General features: G+C 36.0%; 1 protein-coding gene across 2 annotated transcripts in view; it reads right to left on the bottom strand.

The window, feature by feature from the left end:
- Nucleotides 1–411: 411 nt before the first annotated feature.
- LOC140160907 (dnaJ homolog subfamily A member 3, mitochondrial-like) overlaps nt 412–22,446 on the bottom strand; it is a 40,208-nt gene continuing 18,173 nt past the window's right edge. The window contains exons 8-11 of one of the 2 annotated variants that reach the window (XM_072184241.1): nt 18,643–18,758; nt 13,848–13,945; nt 9,715–9,838; nt 2,753–2,890 (exon numbers count right to left, since the gene is read on the bottom strand). In XM_072184241.1, the coding sequence (XP_072040342.1) occupies nt 9,744–9,838; nt 13,848–13,945; nt 18,643–18,758 (309 nt within the window). In that variant the 3' untranslated portion in view covers nt 2,753–2,890; nt 9,715–9,743. Of the gene's footprint in view, nt 2,891–9,714; nt 9,839–13,847; nt 13,946–18,642; nt 18,759–22,446 lie in introns of both variants that reach the window. The other variant, XM_072184240.1, reaches the window with a different exon arrangement.

Below are 22,446 nucleotides of genomic sequence, written 5' to 3'. Positions count from 1 at the left end.
TTGGTAAAGCACTGGACTTTGGTACAATTTTATGTTTTCAAAAGCGCTCCATAGTAAGCACATATGCTAACTATCAAGTTTTTACGGTACAGAGAAAGCATTGTTTTGTTTTTCTACTTTGCAGGACCTACAAACCTGGAAATATTGTTGCCACACTTGCTCAAAACAATTAATATCAAAAATAAGCTATATCAAACATATGAATACAAATAAGTAATTTATTTGAAGTAAAGTCTCTGCCCTATATCCAACCCCCATCTTTAAATTTTGGATGGTTTCATGGTTCTGCCGACATGGCTTTAATAATCATTGAATTACAGGGGAGAGAGCTGGAGCAGCGATTCACCACAATGTGCTAATTTTGTTTCCAGACTCGTGGCTTTGTACTGAATAACACTTACAAAACAAGACTTTTGGTGATGACTTTGTGCTTTTATTGATTTGATACTCTTAAAATAAATTGCATGACTATAATAATGGGTTAACAGATGCAAATGTTAAACATCACAGCTTACACTTGATGAATCAATATGCTGTAAAAATGTCAAGTCTGAATCCAATAAGGATGTCGGAGCAATGTTTTATGTCCAATTTCTTCAGTCAGTTAACATGTGTGGGTAATTAAAAATTGACAAACTTTAGTGCATTCCTCCCCCACCCACCTCTATTTTGTGCATTCTTTTTTGCTAGCGAATTTCTGACACACTTTTGTGCACTTCTGACATGTAGGAAGTTAGACAGGTTTCGCATGTGAATGATTCAATTTAGTTGTTAGTCATGAGGGCATGAAATTGTTCTGACTTTTGTAGGATACCAGAGCAGTTGTGCTTTAGGAGGATTCACTTGACTTCATCAATATTTACCAGATAAAACAAAACCTGTGTAAAAATGCTAAAAATGTATACCAAGAAAGAGGCGGGAGTTATAACCCCATGCGCACAACCGGCCTAATTATCGGTCTTAACAAAATCGCACTAACCATTGTTAATTAGTGGGAATAAACTGGATTAAGCTTAACTTTGTTAAGATTTCTAAAAGCTCTATTTTGATTGGTTAGCCAGATACTTATATCATGTAGTTATCCAAACAGGAGGACTGTACAAAAGGCAGTAGTGCACATGGGTTAAACATGTTAAAGATAAAAGTGAGATCCTAATATAATCAGAGACTGAATTATAATGACTAGTCTGCATCTGATGATCAACTCCCCACAGCCTGTGATTGGTTAGTATTTCGTAAAAAGAAGGTTGATTCATCTGGTGCTTTCATCAGAGAAAAAAAATGGCAGAAAATGGCAAAAAATGAAAAAAATGTTGACATGGTAATTAATCATCGGGTGCACTGTTTTACCACTGGATTCAGAAATTTCAATCATCACAACAAATCATGAGCAAATCATTTCTGGGTTTGATTGACAGGTGATGTCAGATTCAAACAAGTATTTTTAATTCAGTCTCTATATTATAGTTAAAGGCCCATTCAGTGATTTGCTCATCCGGACGATCGTAAAAATCATCAAAATTCAGATTTTGGTACCTTTGTCATTGTCATAGATGGTTCAGCCGAAAGCTGTGTATTTAAGACAAAATGAGACATTTTACACAAATCTGTAATTTAGATACCGGTACTGACAGTATCTGAATTAGCTACATGTATTTGAATGGGGCTTCAATTTCGCCAGTACTGCTGTTTTCTTTGTTTTTTGCCAAATTTGTCATTTCAAAAATACCAAATGACAATTTGAATGACGTATCCTTCACTTTTAAGCAATTTATAAACAATTTTAATTTTACACTTGTGCTGGGATCACTGAATGGGTCTTTAAATGGCAAATGATTTAACTAAAAAGTGGTAAAAATGAGAAAATTAGCATACCAAAGCCAGTGGGTTCTTGATGTTTAAATAAAAAGTTTTGTCCTAATTAAGTTCTGGTTTTTTTTTAATTGAAGAGACCAACAAATGTGACCTGCCCACACAAAATGAGCACTAAATCATCAGGGCACTGTAACTTAAACAAGACAAAATTCAAGAGAAAACAAAGGACATTCTGGATCTGGAGGAAATATTATTGAATTCTGAAGATCAAAGCAAGAAGCAAGACTAATATCTTACTTATAAAATCTGGATTTCAAATCTGGAATATCTTGTAAAGTTATTTGGCTTATTTTGTGATAGCAGGTCCAGGGCATAATTTAGTATCAGAATTTTGCACAGCAATGACATATGTTTGTGTGATTGCATAGCAACTTGGCTAGATTGTATAGCAAAATGTGATGTGATACCACTAATATTATGCCCTGAGCAGGTCACATATGTGTTAAGATTCATGCACTTCTATCCACACTTGAGTTACACATAATTAATAAATATTGTTCACACAACTTTAAAACAATATTAAGAGAACATTAAATAAAAATATCAAATATCATCTATGGAATTGATATAGAATTGCAATCAACGTCAAAGACACTTGCTTGGCCTATAGATATTGATATGTTCAGAGCGGATACAAGATATTGCCGTATTGCAGTATTAAATATCAGGAGCATGGTAATCATGATTATATTTTGGGCTGATCTTTGAGCAAGGATCTGTAGATTTGGTGACTTTTTTTATTGTTCATTAAGTCAGAGATTGGATATCATGATATTGGATCACGACTTGTGCATTTCCCTCTTTGCGTTCTCGTTCTCATCATCAGTACTACCATCATCATCATTGTTATTCTCATCTTTCTGTGTTTCCCTCTTTGCATTCTCATTGGCATCATCAGTGCTGCCATTATCATCATTGTTATTCTCATCTTTCTTGTGTTCGAAAGTTTGCTGATGAAAACTGAATCGTATCTTGGCAACCAAACCATCTGGGTCCTCCATCACGATATTGGCTCCTGAAAAATTCAAAAACAGAGAAAAACAAAATGTGATGAAAGAGAAAATTATATTGGGTGGGAAGAAGACCTTTAATACAGTCTTGATATATTCTTCATTATTATTTCATTTAACAGGTTTCAAAATCTCCTCATATTTCACTCTCACCCACACATTATTTCAAAACCAGAATATCTACAGAATGAGTCTGATTTTGGGTACAGTGGTGGCACCAGGAATCTTTTTTTGGGGGGGGGGATTAGGACGGGAGCGGGCAAAGTGAATTTGAGGGGGGGGGGCAAAATCAAAACATTTTGCACAAAAATACTACAAAAAGTGGAAAATGTTAGGTTTTTACAGGGTGGGTGCAATGAGGGAAAGAGTTCTGACTGGGGGAATTGCCCCCTATGCCCTCCACCCCCGTGTGGCGGCCAATGTTAGGGTACCTTCCAAGTTTTGTTCCAAAATCAGAAATAAACGCTCTAGATGAATGAATTTATTTACCCACCTCTCACATATGATAGTTTAACACATTATTTTCAAGTTGTGGTTTTCAAGTTGTGCTCATTTTTTCACACTCACTGAATGTACTAGTACTTTACAAGTATGAATATGATTAACATTTACTATGTGTCTTTTGTGAATGCTTTGCAAGTTTATGTTTAAAAGAAATGTTCTAAATGTGTGCATTTATTTCTTAGACTCTCACTAAACACATAGTTTTCAGGTTGTGTTCACATATTGAATATACTTGTATTTTTGAAGTATGAATATCATTAAACATTTACAGTGTGTCTTTATGGATGCCTTCCGAGGTTTTGCTAAAAAAAGTCAGAAATATACTAAATGTGTACATGTCTTAGACACATAATTCTTGCCGATAATAATTATAAAAAAAAAACATTTTCAAGATACGCTCATTTGTTTTACACACACACTTTAAAACCAAGGTATATCACCTACTGAATGCACTTTTTGAAGTATGAATATGATTTAAATTTACATTGTGTCTTCTTGGATGCCTTTCAAGATGTTTTTAAAGGAATGTTGTCGATGTGTGTGCAATGTATTATTTCTTAGACACACACTTCTCACATGTAATATCAAATGGCATAAAGGCCTGCAGGTATCCAATATCTAAAATTGCAACTCATTGGAATACAGAAAATGGATATGGTATTCATTCTAAAATTAGCATTTTCAAAGCCCTCTAGGTCCACAACAGAATGAAAGAAGCGTGCATTTGTTAGCAAGGGATGGAACTTGAATTGGTTTTAAGTCTTTAAAGTTCAGCAAATATTTAAATACATTTGGCAATCCAAATGTAAACATCTTGAAATTATTTAACAAATTTATGCAGCTCAGCAGATCTCTATTTTCTGTTGTTGTATTTGCTAAATGAAAAAATTAATTAATTAAAAATATTGTAACATTGACATTTCTTCTTGATGAAATTGTGTCACTACATGCGACACAATATAATCCAACCTGGCTAAAGGCATGGGGTCTCTCTTGGTATTGGTATTGTACTAGTTGGGTAACCAAGCTTGTTGAAAAAAAAAGGAAAAAAAAAAAAGATTGACTGGCAGCAGTAAAGGGGTATCAAAATCACAAAAGATTACCGAGGTCTCGTGTTTGTTATCAAATTCAGCCAGTGTATCTCGGATAGGGCTTCCGCAAATACCATTATGTATGTTTCTCACAAGTACACAGAAATTGGGGGGAAATGAAGGGAAGTTTCATTAAGATGAACCTTTTTTCTTCCTCAAAATGTAATTTTTTTTCTCGTAAAAATAATGTAGCCTAACTAATATATATGATGGTATCCTTACATTACTATTCATGGTTTCACTTTAGGGTACATGGTTATCTTCTTAAACAGAGGTGGTCTCAGACAGTGTATATTTTTACCCATTTTGGTCTTGTATGGGATCACCTAGAGTCCGAAGTTTACGTTTTCTAAAATCCATTTTCCGTGTTGTAATTTGTGTTGTATAATTTAAGCTTAAAATGATATTAATGTCACAATAAAGTGTTCAATAACGGGATCAATATGCTCTGATTGGAATATTCATACTATAATATGCCAAAGTTTGTACGATGTTTGGAGGGATATAGGAGGTTCTTGCCTTTGTAATATACATTTGGATTTCGCTATTATTAAACAGTATTTTTATCATAAAAACACACAATTCATGATTGTTTTAACATATTTCTCTTTTAACAATTTTTGTCACATACAAAAATGCTATTTTCCGTGTTGTACCTCTGTTCCCATGATTTTTTCCATTTTAAACGGAAAACTCCAGACTCTAGGATCACCCTTTGAACCCCTGGAACATGCTTGGTTACCCAGGCACTTGGTACAAGAAACCCCGGCGGCTATTAAATGACGCAATTTCGAAAATTGTAGCAAAGTTATGTATGAGTTATCTGTTATCTATTCCCAATGTATATTTCAAGCCTTTAACATAATTTGAAGTTCGCTATGACATGAACCTGTTTGATAAATTCTGTGATGTCACAGTTATTTACATTTTTTTTGAGAAATTGTGTCATTCTCAAATTTCCTGTCTCACTTTTAAGACATTGTCAGTGCACAAACCATAATGTTCTAAATTAAAAGATCTAAAATCAAAAACATCCTAAATAGAAATTCCCCTGATGTCTGCAATCAAGTTATTAATGGTCTGCAGACTTAACCGAATTTCATTATTGTTGTCCGCAATCGCCAGTTTGCACATTAATGTACCATACCATTTATCTCCAAATTTTCCCACAGGAAATTCAAAATTGATATGTTATCACATGAATACATTTGTGGCTGTTATTTGGCACGCTCAAACTAATTCTGGGTTCATTGTTGGTAGCAATGCCAGTAACTAGATTACACACATATTGTAGATGATCACATGGCTATAGGGCATAGTTGTTTTGATCAACTTGGAGGAGGAACTCTTATCTCAAAGTTATCTAGTCATGTACCCACAATTCATAAAAAACAAAATTTGCAAGTCTCAACAGAGATTTACAAAGATATCTTTAAGGAAGGTTACCCGATATATTTGGGAAATTCTTTAACTTGTATAATATAAAATGTTGTCCCTTTGAAGCATTCATGCAAAAAGAACATGTTAATGTTTTGTGTAATGTGACTAATTATTTATGGAATTACTGACATTTATACAGCATGATACTTGTAGTCAACAGTGTTAATTGTTATTAATGATATTCATCATGATCATATAATATAATGATATCAAATGAAAAAACCCATTTTTCTCATTAACATATTGAAATTAGGAGTTCCAAATCGGTGTATTTTCGAAGATACATGTATCACCATAACACTGTTGAATTAGTTTCACACGTGGTATACCATAGTCGTGACTAATGCAACAGTTTTAAGAAAAATGATTGATATTATTGTTTCATAATGCAGAAAGTTTGGCCCTTAGTTTCCTCCGTGTGCTAACAATGACAGCTTATTTGTGAATCTAGAGTTGTAGCTGAATTAACCACAAAGGTATAAAGAAAACTAACACTAAACACACCACACTGAATAAGAGCTTGTTTTATCAGGATTATTAGATCAAGTAGTTTGGCGGTCTTAAGCTTGAGGTAAAATGAGACAAAAACCAAAACAAATTTTTGTTTTCAATCATATTATTTATAGTACATAATATACTGAAACAACATGCTGTAAAAGTGGATATTTTCGTGCTACATGAGGTACATTTATTTTCAAGCTTTTCACGCTCCAGTAGCTGAGCTACAAAAATAACAGTGTGTGAATTCCTTCTGGGTACAGCAGGGGTGTGAGAGGCCTCAGACAAAAAAAAGAGGAAAATTACTAAAATAGCTGAAAAAACAGCGTAAAATCAGGGTAAAAATGCCAAATATGAGCTGAAAATAAAAGGAAACACATAACTTTTGGCAATAAAATAGCTGAAATCAGCTAAAAAGCTGAACTCTCACACCCCTGGTACAGGTCTTGTTGTGAAGAGAAGCTTAGAGTCAAAAATGAGAAGAACAAGAGAAATAGTTCAAAATTGGCAAACTGTGAAAAATTAATCTCACAAAAATTTACTTTTACAGCACCTGTACTCATACGGTCTCACAAGTTTACAAAACTGTAAACATTGTGATTGGACAAGTAACATTCAGATTCAGTCATGTAATTCCACAAAATACACTAAGCCAAAAAAGAAACTAATAATTTTTCACAAGGTCATAACTTAAAATCCTGTCTATCAAAATTAACCAAAATTACACACAAGATTGCCTCAATACTGTACTCTAAACACATGTCAGTAACTATGCAGTTGTCCAACTGACACAACAGCAAAATGCACTGACATGCAACACCTTCTTGGACCACATTCACAGCGCAACAGATTTCTTTGGCTGGGTTCCAATTATTCGCCTGTGAATGTGATCCCGGAAGCTGTTCCGTGTCAGTGCATTTTACTGTTGTGTCAGTTGGACAACTGCTTGGTTACTGACATGTGTTTAGAGTAGAGTATTGAAGTAATCCTGTGTGTAATTTTTGTTCATGTACAGGCGAATAATTGGAACCCAGCCAAAGAAATCTGTTGCGCTGTGAATGTGGTCCAGGAAGGTGTTGCATGTCAGTACATTTTGCTGTTGTGTCAGTTGGATAACTGTTTGGTTACTGACCAGCGTTTAGAGTAGAGTATTGAAGTAATCCTGTGTGCAATTTTTGTTCATTTTTATGGAGAGGATTTTAAGATATGACCTTGTGAAAAATTATAAATTTCTTTTTTGGCTTAGTATATATTAATTACTTTAAATTTAAAGTTAACACAAAACATTTTCAGCATCATCATCATTCACATTATTGAGATTTTGAAAATGGCTAGAATTTCACACACAAAAACAACTACAGTAAAACTTTCATTTAATGAACACAGCTGCCAACAGCATGGTAATTATCCATGTACACTGTGTGATGAGCTTACTTTATTGACTGACTATATATGAGTTTCTTGAGTTTTAAACTGCCAAAAAAAGGTTTTTGTCAGTTTAACCCACTGTCAAAGATAAAGGTGAATCAGCAATTTAGCACCTTTGTTCAGACATGGAGGAACATTTCAGGTAGTGTGTTAAATGCCAGAATGCATTTAGAAGTAATAGCTGTTTGTGTGTGACAATGGCAGATTTGGTGTAATTTGAAGCACTACGACACTCTTATTGCACCAACAAAGAGTGACACGTGTGTGAATTTATCATGAATTTTGATACATACTTTTCCCTGTTAATCCCCACCTGTTGTCCACAAGGACCCAAATCCCACACAATTTTTTCTTCATGACTAATAGAGTATCACTATCCTGGATGGATAGTATAATTAGTAATTACGAGGGGGTATCCAAAAGTTTTTGACATCACACAGAAGTGAAAGAGCTATATCGATGAAATTTTGTCAGTGTAATCACTGGTCCTTATGTACATTACGGTCCAAAAATGGTCTCATAAGTATGTTTACTTTCTTTACAGGTGGCTCTAGATGGGCAGTAGGCGCATAACCTTTTCATGATAAGATCCTCCACTTTCTTTAAGTTTCTTCACTGTGGCCGCATCATCCGTAAGTGATGGACGTCCACTTCTTGGCTCATCTGTGAGGGACATGTGGCCAGTTTGGAAATTCCTTTTTCAAAAAGCAACAGTGCCATATGATGGGCAATCATCAACGAGGATAGCTTTCATTTCATCATAGATTTTCTGAGCATTGTAGGCCTAACCCTTCAAATGCAGGAACTGAATCATGCTGCGTGCCTCAATTTTCACCATCTTGCAGGTTATGCGCCTACTGCCCATCTAGTGCCACCTGTAAAAGCTTGTAAAGGAAGTAAACATACTTATGAGACCATTTTTGGACCATAATGTACAACATAAGGACCAGTAATTACACTGACAAAATGTCATCGTATAAGTCAGTCATAAATTCATTTTGGACATGGGATCTACATTGTATGCTGCTGGGGTTGGGGAGGAAAGTTAGCATGTTGATGAGCAGAACTTGTGACTACCTGCTCACAGACAGAAAAACTGGACTACAGCAATTTTGTCTACAACATCTAAAGATACATGTATATCTATTCAATATTCCCTGATTCTACACATTTTCAAAATGATGAAAAAATTATTATCACATGCAATTGCCGATAAGGTCAGACTCAGTCACCATTACAATGTCCTAGAATTCACATACTTTCTACTAGGGTATAGGAACGTACAATGCATAATGGTTCACAATTTACCTCTAAAGTGTCTGAACTGTGAAGTTTATGCCAATGTCCCCTCTAAATCAGAACAGTTCCACTCTTAAGGGGGTACTACACCCCTGTGGTAATTTGTGACTATTTTTGCCTTTTTATCAAAAAATAATAATACACTGGTAACAAAAGTTATGTATATTATTGGGGCAAGGATTCCCATTACTACACTGAAATTTCAGTGACTTGTGACAAGCGGTTCAGTATATATGATAGGAAATGAGGTACATCCTAGTGGTACCTTATTTCTTATCATAAATAACGAACCGCTTGTCTTGGGTCACTGAAATACCAGTGTAGTAATTGGATTCCTTGCCCCTATAATATACATAACTTTTGTTACCAGTATGTTATTAGTTTTTGAGAAAAATGCAAAAATAGACACAAATTTATCGAGGGGTGTAGTACCCCCTTAACCACACCAAATTCTGTATTGCACTAAACTTTTATGTGAATAGTGTCTAAGTTTTGACAAGGCAAGTATTCTTACATGAATGATTTCTAAGTTTTGACAAGGCAGGCAAAGCAACAAACAAGGTCCCTACCTCTTGGTAAAAATTCTTCAAGCTAGCTTTCAGCTTTTTTGCGTCCCCATGGAAAACAAGTCGGTTAGTCTTTTAAAAAAGCCTGGTTTTTCCTCCTCACTTGCCTCTAGGTTTTCCTCTTTTACTGAAAAACATAATAAACAAATATCTTTGATTCAATATTGATTTTGATTTCAGAATAATGCATGTCCCTATATTTTGGCCCAACAGGAAAACCTGAGGGAATTAGAATTTAAGTTATATCCATTATCCACTTGATATAGATGATCCATATTATGTATAAATTGTTCTGTTTTTATATTTTTTTCTACAGAAATTTTGTCCCAAAAAAATGCAAGAAAATTTTGTTCAGTAAATTTTATCATTAAAAAAAAAACATTTGAAATTTTGAATTCCAATCTAGAACATAAATAATGATAAAATTGGTGGAGTTTTTCTTCCCAATACAAAATTTATTGGTCTTGCTATGAGTTTTCAAATATTGGACTTGACTACATCTTGTACGGTACTAATATTTTTGAACTCATAGCTCGACCATTAAATTTGTGTATTGGATTCAAAAAATACAATTTTATATCAATATATAGTCAAATAACCTAAAATGTAAATTTTTCATCTCATGGAAACCCCCCTGTTAATGTGATATGAAACTATACTCAGAGATGCCACTTGTTGTTGTCAAAATTTTCCTGAAAAACATGAAAAACCTGAAAATGCACTTTTTTCTATTCTTTTACATAGGAAGGGTAGAGCAAACATTTCCTGAAATTGTCAATTTTCTTTACAATTTCCTCAAATCAGGAATTTTCTGAAAAGTGGCATCTCTGTATACTAGTCTGGTACCTATTTTAAGTTTGAACAAGCTGCAGAGCAACTTGAGAATAGTGCATATAATGAATCATAATTCTAGACCTAACTCTATACTATCTGAATCCCAATCCTAATCCTAAAACCTATCCTACTTTCTTGGGATGGCAGCAGTCATGCCCATCAAAGTCATTCTTAAGTTATGTCCAAGCTGCTTACGTAATAGTATGTCAATATTTGATACTGCCCATCTGATACTCATGGCTTTCTCAACAGCTGAATGGATGAATATTTGATTGGTGATACAGGATAATGTTACTCCACAGTGATTTCATTAATACTTTCAACCATTATTTAATATTCAGACCTCAATTTACATACTACAAGCCATTTGTGGCCATTTAAACTACCAGGCTACAAATATGAGAATGGGTTGACAAGCTAAATCCATGTCATAAATATTGGTCCTGGACACGCTAAAATCCAGGTCATTATCTTTGGTAGTATTAACATATATCTTGAAAGCTATTTGTGTCCATTAAAAATTCATAACGAGAGAGAGAATGGGTCGGACCTGAATTGTTGGCAAGAGTTATAACATCAAGTGTGTGTCCTTCCCCTCCTCAGTATAACACACCTACCCCGACACACATCCATGTGTAAACACTGGCAACCGTGAACATGAACATTGACCCACCGTATTAAGTTTTTTACTATCCAACTTTGCATACACAATAAGTTTTTTTTTTCCACATTTCTGTGGACTCTTTTTTAAGTGTGTAGTGGACCTCATCTTACACAGGCAACTGCAGTCAATGTCAATTATGCATTCTTATGCCGCTTAGGATCCAGATACCCCATCCAGGGACTGTGGACATCCGCAGTTCACGTGCATCTGCAATTACACATAGATTAATTTCCATGTGTATGTCCTCGCTTAACTGTAACCCCTGGTGATCACGTCTGCACACATTTTTGCAGCACAAAATTGTCCCATCATTTTTGTGGCAAGTAATTTTCACGAAATTGGTCAGGGTTCGATTTTTGCCGGCAAAAACCTGTTTTGCCAAAACTTTGCTTTGTTTAAACCAGCAAAAACATATATATAGTCAGTCAACCCAAAAAGCTCATACTAACACACAACTTTTAATGAATCATTTAACTTTTTTTTTCATCAAGTTCTTCAAATGAAAATGTTTTGAATTTGACATGATACACTTCATTAAGTGCACTAGTGAGCAATGAAAACCCATACCTTTAATTTCTTAACATGTCACTTATAAAATTATAATTACAAAATCTGGCCTTACTACACACAGGAAAAAACTTTTACTACATAATAATTTGTTTTAAGATGAAGAAAGCTTTTGCTATTTTTGCTGGCAATAACTGTTTTTGCCAAGTGGAAAATCCATGGTTAAGACCTTGTTTTTCCACCTGTGGCAAAAACCTGCAAACCACAAATTTCACGAAATTGTACCATAATTTGTGAGCATGAAAAATTTGTGAATCCATGTCAATTGTGAAAAAAGAGAAAAAAAAACCTTGGGAATCTTAAAGTCTTTATTTCTATCAACTCCTGTTTAATGGAAATTTGCCCTCAATAATATCAGGGGTCAATTTTACACAAACTTAAAAAAGTATATCGTCAGCCTCCTATGATAACGGCCTAAGTCATTTCTTGTAATTTTGAGAACAAAACATTTATTCATGAATCTTTGCACAAGAAAAATGGCAACAAGACAAATTAAAGGGAATAATCAGATATGAATAGGGTGATTACATAACTGATGCATGCTTGAACCATGTTTAGTACTTTGTTCTCAAAATTACAAATGACTTAGGCAATTATCGTAGTAGGGTGACGATATAGCAACTGCCTATCCTACATTACGAATCTTGCAACAATTGATGAATTTGGAGACCATAGGTTTGTCCATTAACAGATTTAAAGACCTCACTGTAATAGCTTGTGTGCGATTGTCACATATTGAAAATCCTGTAATGTTCTGTCCAGCAGAGCAAAAGAGTGTGTATCTATCATTTTTTTTTTAACATGTGGTACTTTGGGAATATATCACCACTATCTATTATTATTTAGGTTTTGCATGTATAACATCTAGATCATTACATTATACATTATACTGATAGATAGGAGAAATAAAACAGCCACGTTAGCTCAATTGCTAAGGTGCTAAGACTTTAGTGCATTGGTGATGCGATGTGAGTTCGAGCTCTGCCGCAATCTGTTTGTTCTTGTGAAATAATTGAGCTGACCTGTAATTGGGCAAGGAACTGAACTGATTATAGTCTCAGTTACCCTTACAGCACTCAGCTCCTGGCTGTGATGGGTTTATTGTGGCATGTATAGGGTGTGCACTTCATAGCTGCAAGTTCCCGAATGTTTCTAAATGGTTTATATGGGCCACAGTGGTCAGCCAATTCCTGGAAAGTATGCTGAGGCTTCTGTGGGTTTAAGCCTGTGTGGAGCCCACTATAAATGATTACTGTACTAATTCACTAATGATGCAGATTTACCCTTGTATACAGAATACCAAAATGTCATCTTGAAATTGGAACTTTTGTACAACCACAGAGAGGTGTAAGTTTATTTGCTTTGGTGATTTTTGTACTGTTAAGGGCTCATATTGAAATACCCTACCACGTTTTCACACAGAAAGAAGGCAGGATTCCCCTCGCTAAGCGTGCGCCTTAGGAAAGCTCGGTCAGGAAAGCGTGCTCCTAATTTAAGTCAGTGGAGTGGCTAATTGCAGTGTTATAATCACACAGGATTTTAACAAAAGAAGGCTAGCACAGGAAAGCTGCAGGATGGCGCACACCTTCCTGTGTAAGGGAATTTCAAAAAGAGCTCTAAATGAAGTAGTCCAAACAGATCAAAACAACCAAAGGTTGCTACTGAATTCACTTTGCCCAAATTAACCCCTTACCTGCCGGATAACAATTTGACATTTTGAATTCAGACCGATGTACAAGCAGAAGGTGAAATTGTCTTTCTTTCGTTGCCTACTTCGAGAGTAAATACTTTTTGCAGGATTCCAAAACTAGGACTATTGTGTCCTACTGACCCTTTGCACAGATCTGCTATCTTGCTACCAAAATGAGGTTCTCTCTGCAAATGCATGCACAAAAAGAGCATTTTTGTTTCTTGTGCTCATACGTGATAATTAAAGCCATGCACATGAAAGGCGTAAGCACATACATTGTACAATATGCACTTTGAGGGTAGAACCTCAACCGCGCAAAGGGTCAATGTCCAATTGAAATAGCTTCCATGTTATTGGAATGTTGAAGCAAATCTAACTTACCATCTTTGGTTTTTGTCATATCATTCACTGTACCAGGTACTCCAGATTCTTCCTCTGCATAAGCCATTAGTAAAGCTCTCTGATTGGCTGATAATGTCCTGTTTATGAAAAATATAAAAATATCAATTAGGCCTAGCAGATCATAAAAGCCACCTTGTTAACATTCTGTCATTCTGGAACTTTTCATTAATTAAACAACATTTAATCTACATAGAACCAAACCAATGCACCCATTCATATAGCTGCAGTCTGTGGCCCTGGCGAGTGCGGTGCACAAGGACAGCCCAAAAGGCTGGGTCAAGCGTGACTTCTCTGGATAGTATACTAAAGCAATAGAGCCCGAAAGTAGCACCATTTCACTTTGGGTAACTTCAGGCTGACATGTTTGGGCAGTAAAGTTGGGTGAGAAAAAAAGGAGGTGCAGAGAAAACCAAACCATACAACCAGCCATGACAGAAAAGATGAGAAAACAACAGAAGATGAGAGAAGAGAACAGGACATAATGGTACAAAACAAAGAAAAGCAAAACAAAAGCAGAAACAAAACAAGATCATTAACCAGGAGAAAACTCCCCCTGAAAAAAATCAAACATCAACAATAACAAAGCAAACAAGCAAGATGGAGAAACATTAATTAATAAACCAATCTCCCGGAAAAGTGGATCAGCTGATCAATTCTGATGAAGTCCTCCGATAAGATGGATGAAATATCAAATTGCAAGTAAAATCAATTCTAAACTGAGCTCAAAAAGAAACTTATAATTTTTCACAAGGTCATATCTTGAAATCCTGTCCATCAAATTGAACCAAAATTACACACATATTTACTTCAATACTCTACTCTTAACATATGTCAGTAACCAAGCAGTTATCCAACTGACACAACAGCAAAATGCACTGACATGGGACAGCTTCCTGGACCACATTCACAGCCCAGCCCTGTTTCATGAAAAAAGTGTATGAAAAGCAGAAAGCAGCACCGTTTTATCATCTGTGCAAGGATCTTGTGTGCATTCTCACAGCTTTTTTGTCCTGGGTGCCAAATGTTGGGCTGTGAAAGTGAAGGAAGTCCAGGAAGCTGTCCCATGACAGTGCATTTTGCTGTTGTGTCAGTTGGACAACTGCTTGGTTACTGACATGTGTTTGGAGTAGAGTATTAAGGTAATCCTGTGTGTAATTTTGGTTCATTTTCATTGACAGTATTTTAAGATATGACCTTGTGATTCACAAGCTGTAAAAAATTATAAGTTTCTTTTTGAGCTCAGTTTAGATTTGACCAAGCCTGGAAACAAGCAGGCGCCGAGCGATTTTTACCCTACGGTTACTGAGTTTTAACGCCTGGATCCAACTAAAATTACACGCCCAGGCGCCAGAGAAAATCTGTATTTTGCGCCCGGTATCAGTGCTCAGGAAATGGCCCAGTAAAACTTCGTCAGGCAAGTTCATTTCCGCTCAAAATATTAGCCATTTCCAATGTATTTTCAACAAAATGCAGTGCCAAATCTTATCTTTTACCTAATATTTCACCAATTTTCCTTGATATTTGCTTTCAGGGCTCATAATTTTGGCAGTATTTTGCCTTGTTTTCAGGTTAGGTGATCACCACGATCGCTAAACATGAAGGCGGCCATCTTGAATTTTGGCGACATTGTTTCTAGATATTTAAAATTTTCCTAAAATCACGAAATAAAAGGCCAAATTGAATAAAATAAAAAAATGAATTTAAAAAAAAATGAATATTAAAAAAAAAATAAAATAAATTAATAAGATAAGATAAAATAAAAAATAAAAATATAAAAAAAATAAATAAAAAAAAAAACATAAAAAAAAAAAAAAAAATAAAAAAATAAAAAAAAATTAAAAAAAAATAAATAAAAAATAAAAAAATAAAAAAAAATAAATAAAAAAATAAAAAATAAAAAAAATAAAATAAAATAAGACTCAACTGGTCTGTTCAGATATAATAACATTCATTGTATAACTTGTTATTTGTTAACTTGTGACAATAATTAATAATATAATAAGTTAAATAACAAATAACATGGATCTAAAAGTCTCAGGTGAGCATCGAAAGCTGTAGAAATAACAAAAATAAGCATTTTGATACTTTAAGAAAAATGACTCCTGGCTCTTTGAAAATGGCTCCTGGTTCACTAGAAAATTACAGGACCAGGAGCCGCTTTTCCAAATGTTTGGCTCCTGGTTCAGACCGACTTATTTCCAGGCCTGGATTTGACAAGCAAAAATAAGGTAGAACTGGTACAAGGGGCTATTCCAATTGAAAAATATACACCACCTGTGGAAGACATTACCTTAATCTCCCATACAGAGGGTGTAAATTTCAAATGAAGTCGCCTACACATGTAACCCCATTTGAAATTCACACTCCCTGTGTGGAAGATTAAGGTAATGTCTTCCATAAGGGGTATATGGATTTAAACTGGAATAGCCCAATGCAAGATTGTTTTCTGCATGACTCCTACACTGCTACATCTCTTTGACACTTTCCAGTAGGTGGGCAGGAAATGTAATGAATTAGCTAGTGGGTGTTAACAAGGCCATTGACAGTGAGTTAACACCTGAAATTCTGAGATGTGGGTGCAAGGGGCCCTTCATGTGTCAAGCTTAACACATGGGAAAACAATGGAAGTGTTTCTATATGTATGTCAATGTATCACTCTATCATATGTGTGTAACTTCAAAACTTGGAATTATACTTTAATGTAGGGGTGCTCAATAGGCTATTCCAGTTGAAATCCATACAGTTATGGCCTTAATTTTCCACATGAGGAGTGTGAATTCCAAATGGGGCTCTATTTAAAACCATGTGGGTATGGATTTCAAATGGTATAGCCCAATATATGACCTGCATGCCACATCCTGCCTGCACAGTATACATAGCAAAACAAGGAGTATTTGGCACTCAAACACAGATCTTGAAATGAGTGTGGCCTGTGATGACCAAATATAATTGAGAACCCCTGCTGTAGAACAAGAGTTCTCATCTATTGTTTGCAAAATTACCCTATCTGTTAAAAGTCATCACTTGTGACCCAGTGTCATATCTCACTTTATTCTAAGGTAGTCTTGCAACCTCATTTTTGAGCTCGCAAACCCTATTTGGAATTAGGAATGCTGCTGTAAAAATGATCATTCTCCACTATGGTAATGTTTTATATTCATATTGGTCCTTCTTTGCTGTCCAATTAAGATGAGAATGGGTACCACTGTCATACTTAACATTCTGATCTTAAAGTTTTAATTGATATCACATGGTTGCTTCGAGTTTACATTTTTTGCAATAAACCTAGTTGGACATGCTTAACTAAGTGCCCTGCTAGTGGTACCTCAGCAGGAAATATTGGGTGGGAGATATACCGGTATATATGGGTGGGAGATACCTGTATTTATGGGTGGTAGATGCTGGTATATATGGGTGGGAGATACCGGTATTTACAGGTGGGAGATACCAGTATTTATGGGTGGGGGATATACTGGTATTTATGGGTGGGAGATACCGGTATTTATGGGTGGGAGAGACCAATACTTATGGATGGGAGGTACTGGTATTTACGAGTGGGAGATACCAGTATTTATGGGTGGGAGATATTGGTATTTATGAGGGGGAGATACCAGTATTTATGGGTGGGAGATATTGGTATTTATGAGGGGGAGATACCAGTATTTATGGGTGGGAGATATTGGTATTTATGAGGGGAGATACCAGTATTTATGGGTGGGAGATATTGGTAGTTATGAGGGGGAGATGCCAGTATTTATGGGTGGGAGATATTGGTATTTATGAGGGGGAGATACCAGTATTTATGGGTGGGAGATATTGGTATTTCTGAGGGGGAGATATCAGTATTTATGGGTGGGAGATATTGGTATTTATGGGGGGGAGATACTAGTATTTATGGGTGGGAGATATTGGTATTTATGAGGGGAGATACCAGTATTTATGGGTGGGAGATATTGGTATTTATGAGGGGAGATACCAGTATTTATGGGTGGGAGATATTGGTATTTATGAGGGGGAGATACCAGTATTTATGGGTGGGAGATATTGGTATTTATGAGGGGGCGGTACCAGTATTTATGGGTGGGAGATATTGGTATTTATGAGGGGGAGATACCAGTATTTATGGGTGGGAGATATTGGTATTTATGAGGGGGAGATACCAGTATTTATGGGTGGGAGATATTGGTATTTATGAGGGGGAGATACCAATACTGATGGATGGCAATGGATTTTGGCGTGTAGCAGACGATTATCTACTTTTCAGGTTGCCATGTGATCTGATCGGGTCAAAAAAGGCTAACACAGGTCTGGATAAGGTTGTATCATCTGCCAATATGGTAAAGCATGAAACCTTTGCGAATTTTGCAAATGCGGAAAATTTGCAAACTTTCCATACACCCAAACATTTTTCCTTCCTGTAGGCCTTTAATGGAAATATACAAATTTGCACAAATTTCATGTCGCATAAACATAGGTTCTATCCAAAATGCTAATGCTGCAAAAATATCATGTTGTATAGTACAGGCTGTATCAAAAGGATTGATACTCATCTGTTTTGATAGTTATTTAACAGCCTGCCACTTCCAAATTGCACTATTGGGTTCTCTTGAAATGACCAGAATGTATAGTTTTATCACCTTTCACAACATATATTCAAAACATTAGATGGATATTATGTTGCATTTTGGCATGGCAGCCTTTTCCATAATCATAGGAAACTAATGGGCACCAATCATTTTGATACATTCTGTAACTAGGGGTATTTGATACTTACGTGGGTACTTTTATCTTGACATGTACATAATGATCTCCGAACCCATAACCACTGACTCTACTAATTCCTTTTCCTGCAAGACGGAATCTAGTATGGGATTGTGTACCTGATGGTATCTGTTAGGAAGATAAAAATAATACAGTGTTGGGTTAGGCAATTGTACATTATAAACCCTGCAGCTCTATTTGAATTACTTTCTACTTCAAGACAGTAATATCAAGACATGACCTTAAGGGGGGTACTACACCTGTAAATTCAGTAACTCAAAGCAAGTAGTTATTGATTTATTGATCAAATATTGGTTTTCCCTCATTTTTGACTGTAACTCCTCAACTGTTGTCTGTGCTGAAATAAAATTTCCAGTGCAGTAGTTGTAGTCCTTGCCCCTATAATATACATATCTAACTTGTCCCCGATGCGCTATAATTTTTGAGAAAAATGCAAAAATAGGCACAAAATTGGGCAAGGGTGTAGTACCCCCTTAAAGGTCCATAAGCGTTGGCCTGGTCAACTGGCAGATTTGTGCAGGAACTAAATACCAACAATTACTAAATGTTTATACTAGGATTTGGGCAGGTAACCTTGTCCTTACATATCACAATGTTCTTTTAGATGTTCAGGACCTTGGCGAGTTGGACACTTTTATTATCATGGATTATGTTATGCCATAAAATGCTGAACTTGTGTAACATTTTATGAATAAATCCAGATATGTGCTGTTAACCCTTTAATCTCCCATGTTTTGTTTGATGTGATCATTTATTAATGTTTTTAACAAAACATTGCATCATTCTCTATTATAGACCTCACAATACCAGAAGCTATCATTTCCTTTCGATAGTGGTAGTAATACCCAAGTTGATTTCTATGATCAGGCTGTCAAGAATGTTCTTGATAATCATTGCCCCATGAACACTCGTTCGCATGTGTTTAAGAGTAACCCTCAGTGGTATACCAAAGATGTTCTCCTTGCAAGACGCAACCGTCGCAAAACTTGAAAGGAAATGGCAGAAAAGTGGTAGCTATGAAGACCATCAAAATTATCTTGATCAAATCCATCAGTTATCAAAACTGATTCGTCATGAAAAATCAAAGTATTACGTTGCCAAACTGAAATCGGCAGACACTAAGACTGTTTTTAAGACACTTAATACATTGCTGAATCGTTCTGTCTCATCTTTACCTTCATGTGACTCTATGGAACTGCTAAGCAATCGCTTCAATAACTTCTTCAAAGAGAAGGTTGTCACTATCAGACAGAATATCAGATCTTCTGTCTCCACAAATGATGGCACTAAGGAAACTACCCATAGCACAAATGGTGCCAATGTCAAACCTCCTGTTCTGATTCAATTCTCACTTCTCAGTGAGGATGAGGTTGCCAAACTTGTTGGGAAATCGCCCAATAAAACATGTGGGTTAGACCCAATGCCTACTTGGCTTGTCAAAGATAATATTGACATCATGTTGCCTGTGTTGGTTTCCATTGTGAATACATCTTTGTCTAGTGGATCTTTTCCTTCTTCTTTGAAAGAAGCTATTGTCACCCCTGTCCTTAAGAAACAAGACATGGATTGTAACAATCTTAAGAACTTTAGGCCTGTCTCAAATACAGCCTTTCTATCTAAACTTATTGAAAAATCTGCTTTGTGTAGTGTTAATAATCATGTTTGTAACAATAACCTTGCCCAAATGTATCAGTCCGCCTACAGGCCGGGCCATAGCACGGAGACAGCCTTGCTGAGAGTCAAGAGCGACATCATGAGTTATATTGACAATCAACAGGCTGTCTTCCTGGTATTGCTCGATCTGTCGGCGGCTTTTGACACCATTGATCATGATGTTCTGTTAAATAGGTTGACTAGTGTTTTTGGTATTTGTGGTAATGTTTGTGACTGGTTTAAGTCGTACCTGAGTAATCGCACAAACAGAGTGAAGGTTGCTGGTGTACTATCTGATTCGCAAATTTTGAACTTCGGCCTGCCACAAGGCTCTGTAATCGCCCACAGTCATTCTCGTTCTACACTCATCCCATTGCAAATATCATCAGCGTTCATAAGGATGTAAAATACCACTTCTATGCCGACGACATACAACTGTACATTCCATTCAGTCCACGCAATAAATCCGAACTGGACAATGCACTGAGCACTCTCACTAATTGCATCATGGATATCAAACTTTGGATGGACCGCAACATGCTTCAATTAAATGAAACAAAAACTGAGTTCTTTGTCATATCCAGCCCACGATTCGAGCACTCTATATCAGAGGTGAGGCTGAATATTGGATCTGATGTTATTGTTCCATCTACTACCATAAAGAACCTTGGTGTTGTGTTTGACAAAACGTTATCAATGTCAAACCAGGTCTCTTCGATATGCAGTTCAATAAGCTTCCACCTCCGCAACTTAGCGCGTATCCGAATGTTTCTAGACCAAGCTGCCTGTCAAGATGCCGTTCGAGCCATTATAACATCTAGGCTTGATTATGCCAACTCACTGCTTTATGGTATTACATCGAAAGACTCAAACAGACTCCAACGTCTACAGAACCGTGCTGCCAAGCTCATCTTCAAGGCAAAAAAGTATGATCATGCTACACCTCTCCTTCGTGAACTCCACTGGTTACCAATACCTAGTCGCATCCATTTCAAGCTGTTAACCATTGTCTACAAATGTTTCATGGACTCAACAACATCTCCATCATATATCACTGAACTCATTCAGCCTTACATTCCCAGTAGAAGTGGATTACGCTCTGCCCAGGACACCAGGCTTCTCATTGTTCCGCATACACGCACTCTAACTGGTGATAAAGCCTTCTTTGTAGCAGGACCTTTTCTTTGGAACAAACTCCCTCGCCATATCCGCCACTCTCCAACGCTGGCAAGCTTCCGGTCTCATCTAAAGACTCATTTATTTGATATTTGATTTGTTGTTTGTTCTTGTATGCTTTTTTCTTCTTTATTTTCTTTTGTAAAGCGCTGTGATACATGGTTTTCTTTGTAAGAGCGCTATAAAAGTGCTTGCATAGTATAGTATAGTATAGTAAGCTATCACACATATATTTTTTAGCCATTTTTAACATGGTTTTTCTTTTGTTTATCAAATTTTTCATCTTTTTTTGCCTGTTTGTGGTCATTCTTATTCTATGAACTGTATATTTTTGTGCAAATTGAGGGCGCTATTTACATACAATTTAAACATAATTTAGCCCAATATTATAAGTTATTCCTTTCATTTCATGATAAAATGTTTTTTGAAAATTTCCTCACTCTTTTCTGATGTTTTAATGCCATTATACCAGTGTTTACCCCTTGTAAAGATGAAAACATGATCTAAGATAAATAGCGCCATCATGGTTCACCTTTTCTTTAAAATGACGTAGTTTTACCTGCCATCAAACACCCATGCTCCCACAGAGAGGGTGTAGATTTCAAAATGGAGTCACCCATTCAGCTGAGTGGAAGATTTAAGGTCAGGTCTTGATGCGGGTGTATGGATTCTAACTGAATAACCCATTGCATTAAATATTGTATGGAATAAAACTTCCAATATTTTCATTTGAGACTAAACTAAGGTTACAACAGTTATACCATTTGTGGATATTTAACTGCTATGAACATGTAAGCAAGTAAGGTCTTCAAGTCTTCAAGTGCTGATCTCCGAACAAAGCTAGGCTTATCCAAGGAGTAAGGCGATGATGCTCATAAATGTGCATAGTGCTTGAAACAATACACGGTGCAAGTAAAAAGAATTGGAGAGCTGATTAGATGACTTGGTGAGTAGCAGTAATTAAAGG

The sequence above is a fragment of the Amphiura filiformis genome, chromosome 9, assembly GCF_039555335.1.
Source record: "Amphiura filiformis chromosome 9, Afil_fr2py, whole genome shotgun sequence".
Lineage (NCBI taxonomy): Eukaryota > Metazoa > Echinodermata > Ophiuroidea > Amphilepidida > Amphiuridae > Amphiura > Amphiura filiformis.
The sequence above is the reverse complement of the archived record's forward strand: the minus strand, read 5'-3'. Positions and strand labels throughout refer to the sequence as shown.